At 38.0% G+C, this 3,244-nt stretch overlaps 1 protein-coding gene across 1 annotated transcript in view; it reads left to right on the top strand.

The window, feature by feature from the left end:
• The window catches only part of itga11b (integrin, alpha 11b), a 47,667-nt gene that overhangs the window by 38,449 nt on the left and 5,974 nt on the right, over window positions 1-3,244 (top strand). The window contains exons 24-27 of the mRNA XM_016230764.1: window positions 282-372; window positions 511-624; window positions 2,362-2,445; window positions 2,742-2,852. Coding sequence (XP_016086250.1) covers window positions 282-372; window positions 511-624; window positions 2,362-2,445; window positions 2,742-2,852 — 400 coding nt within the window. The remainder of the gene's footprint in view (window positions 1-281; window positions 373-510; window positions 625-2,361; window positions 2,446-2,741; window positions 2,853-3,244) is intronic.

The following is a 3,244-nucleotide window of genomic DNA, read 5'->3' on the forward strand; positions in this document are numbered from 1 at the left end:
AAAAAATGTTTTATTTAAATTAAAATGTAAACAGAAAAAAACTAATTCAAAATATGAATAGAAACTGTAACAATAAATTTAAATGTAATAAAAAATCAGAATGGTCCAAAAACAGGACAAAATTAGGATAAAAACTTCATTCCTTTTTCTTCTGATTTTTGAGGTGAAATATGTCACAGACGTGTTCTTGACAGGTTTTGTGAGATTCACCCTGAAATATCTCAAAGCTAATAAGTGATTATTTAATATTGAGTCGTTCACACTGTGAGTCTTTCTTTCAGAGATTCCAGCCCGTCCCGTTTTGAGATCAGACCTGAGCTTGGCCAGAGCCTCCCTGTTGGGACCGGACCGCCCTTCAATCTCTCTTATCAGGTGGGCTCCTCACATCCAAACCAGGTTTTAAATAATACTCTCCAGAATGAATCAGAGCACACACGCTGTGCATCTGGACAAAATGAATATTTTCTTTGGACTTCTAAGATGTTTTTCCTAAAACTATTTGTTTCGCAGATCCAAAATCTCGGCATGTTTCCCGTATCTGAGCTTCTCTTCACGTTAAACGTCTTTGCTGTGACCAGAAATGCAAACGCTCTCCTGCGCCTCTCAGACTTGGATATTGATCAGGTGCATTTTTTGTCTTAATTATGTTTACAGATTCTTCAATTAATCAAATTTCAGCCTCAAACTACGAACATTGTTTTTTTTTTTAAAGAAACAGTTAATCTAGAACTGAGCATTGTGCAATTATTATTGTAAACGAATCCTTTAACTGCTTCCAGAGCTTGTTATTTTGCCTGTTTCGTAATGCAAGCAATCTGTTTATCCAGTTTATCTGAGTTGGCACAGCTCAATCAGTAGTAGTTTTAATGAGTGCTGTTCTTATGTAAATCCTCATCTGTTTTGTTATCAAGAATGACTTGTGGCGTGTGTTTCAGGGGATAATTCACGCAAAAATGAAAACGTGCTGTTAATTTACTCACCTTCAGGCCATCCAAGATTTTTTTTCTTCAGTAGAACACTAAAGAAGAATTAGAACTTTTTAGCACCAAGGATTTTTAGCCCGCTGTCCGTTTTTAAGAGTAAAAAAAGGAGCACAGAATTAATACACATGGCTATTGACGATATATTGAGATCTTACGAAGCGAAACAATCAGTCTGTGCAAGAAAGTGAATATTATTTACAGGATTATAATCCAGAGCCTTAGGCAAAAGGTCCAAAATGATGTCCGGTTCACAAACGAATCATTCAGTTTTTTTGAGTGAACTGGATGAGTCAGTTCAACAAATAGGACTGAAGCATCTGAAACCGTTTGTGGCTCAAGCAGCTCAGATCTACAAGTTACTCAATCAAAACTTACTTTCAGATGCCTGACAGTCACCAAGACTCAAATCAGCCAAAATACCAGCGTATCTGATCCTGCGATGAATGAATCATTCCTCCAACAGTCACTGAACTGAGGAAACAGTTCGGCTCGGACTGAAGAACTGATGAGCCGCTGATGTGCGCATGTGTGAACCGAACACTCGAATGAAGGAGAGAAATAAATGTTTTTATGCTTTCTCTTTGTTTATGTGAAAAGAAGACAAGTTTATTTACTTTATATGTTTTAGATATGTAAAACACCCACATTTTGCATAATTGGTAGGTACTTTAATAATATTTTTGCTTTTTCAGCATTGAGTGATTGCGAAAACAAAGTAGTGAATTGAACCAGTTCATTGAAACAAACTGTCAGAAAGAATCAGTCTGCGAGATAGAATCAAATTTATTACAGTGGTGTTATAAATAATGTTCAGCTTCTTGCACAGACTGATTGTTTCACTTCATAAAACCTCAATATATCATCAGGAGCCACAGGAATTCATTTTGTGTTGCCTGCTATGCCTTTTTTGCCTCTCAGAGTGATGGTAGCTGCTGACTTGCATTTTATGAATCACCAAGGATCACAGCCCTGCTGAAAAAAAAACTATAGAAACCATCACAGAAACTTCTAATGGTTTCCACAACAAATACCAATACAAACCATCAACTTTTAACCATTAAAAATGGTTTTCTGTAGTGTGTTTTGGGACATATTCCATTAAGATGTATTGGTTTTAACAAGCCACCAATAGAAGGTGACCAATTATCAGTAGAAACCCACAGGGTCCATTACAGTTTCCATTAAAGCCTATACAAATCCCATTATAACCAGTAAAACCATTACAAATTTTGTGATGGTGTCTATTTGTTTTTCAGCAGGGAGTTTCAGCTAAAAATCTTCTTTACTGTTCTACTGAAGAAAAAGATATTTGATGGCCTGAGGGTGTGTCATTTTTGGGGTGAACTGTCCATTTAAGAGCACTGTTTGTTCGTTTCAGACGGCTGGCTCACACTGCAACGCTCCACGTGTCATTACCGCCGGCTCATCCTCTCAGGAAGATCTCTCCCTCAACCCACACATGGTAAACTTTTTACACATCGTCCAAACTTAAAAGTTTTGTGATACACAAATTGCATCCATCTGCAGAGAAACAGCGCAACAGAAGGTTAAAGCGATGAGCTTGATGAAAACAAACCACCCAGCCTGCTCGATCACATCCTCTTGGCTAAAGATAACACAAACATTTGTTTGGAATCTATATGTGCTCCTGCTCCAAATTGGAAATGATTCACTTACAGTTTCCTCTCTGGCACATTCAGTTTCCAAGAGATCAAAAAGTCTTTTGTGTAATTCATATTGTGTTATTTGTGTTCACAGAATGCATCCACCAGCGACACGTTATTAGCGCAGTGTAGAATCAACCTGTTTCCCCAAGGAGACGTTAGCATCACCGCGACAGGATGGCTCAATCTGCATTCTTTATTAGCTGTGAGTATCTCAGATATGCTCCGTGAACCCTGCTGGAAAAAATAGGTGGTCAGCTGTATATATATATACTGTATACACACACACACACACACACACCGTGATTAGCTCAGGGTAGAATCAACCTGTTTCCCCAAGGAGACGTTAGCATCACCGCGACAGGATGGCTCAATCTGCATTCTTTATTAGCTGTGAGTATCTCAGATATGCTCCGTGAACCCTGCTGGAAAAAATAGGTGGTCAGCTGTATATATATATACTGTATACACACACACACACACACACATATATATATATTCACACACACACACACACACATATATATATACACACACACACACACACACATATATATATATATTCACACACACACACACACACACACACACACACAC

The sequence above is a fragment of the Sinocyclocheilus grahami genome, unplaced genomic scaffold (genome assembly GCF_001515645.1).
Source record: "Sinocyclocheilus grahami isolate Dianchi unplaced genomic scaffold, SAMN03320097.WGS_v1.1 scaffold377.1, whole genome shotgun sequence".
Lineage (NCBI taxonomy): Eukaryota > Metazoa > Chordata > Actinopteri > Cypriniformes > Cyprinidae > Sinocyclocheilus > Sinocyclocheilus grahami.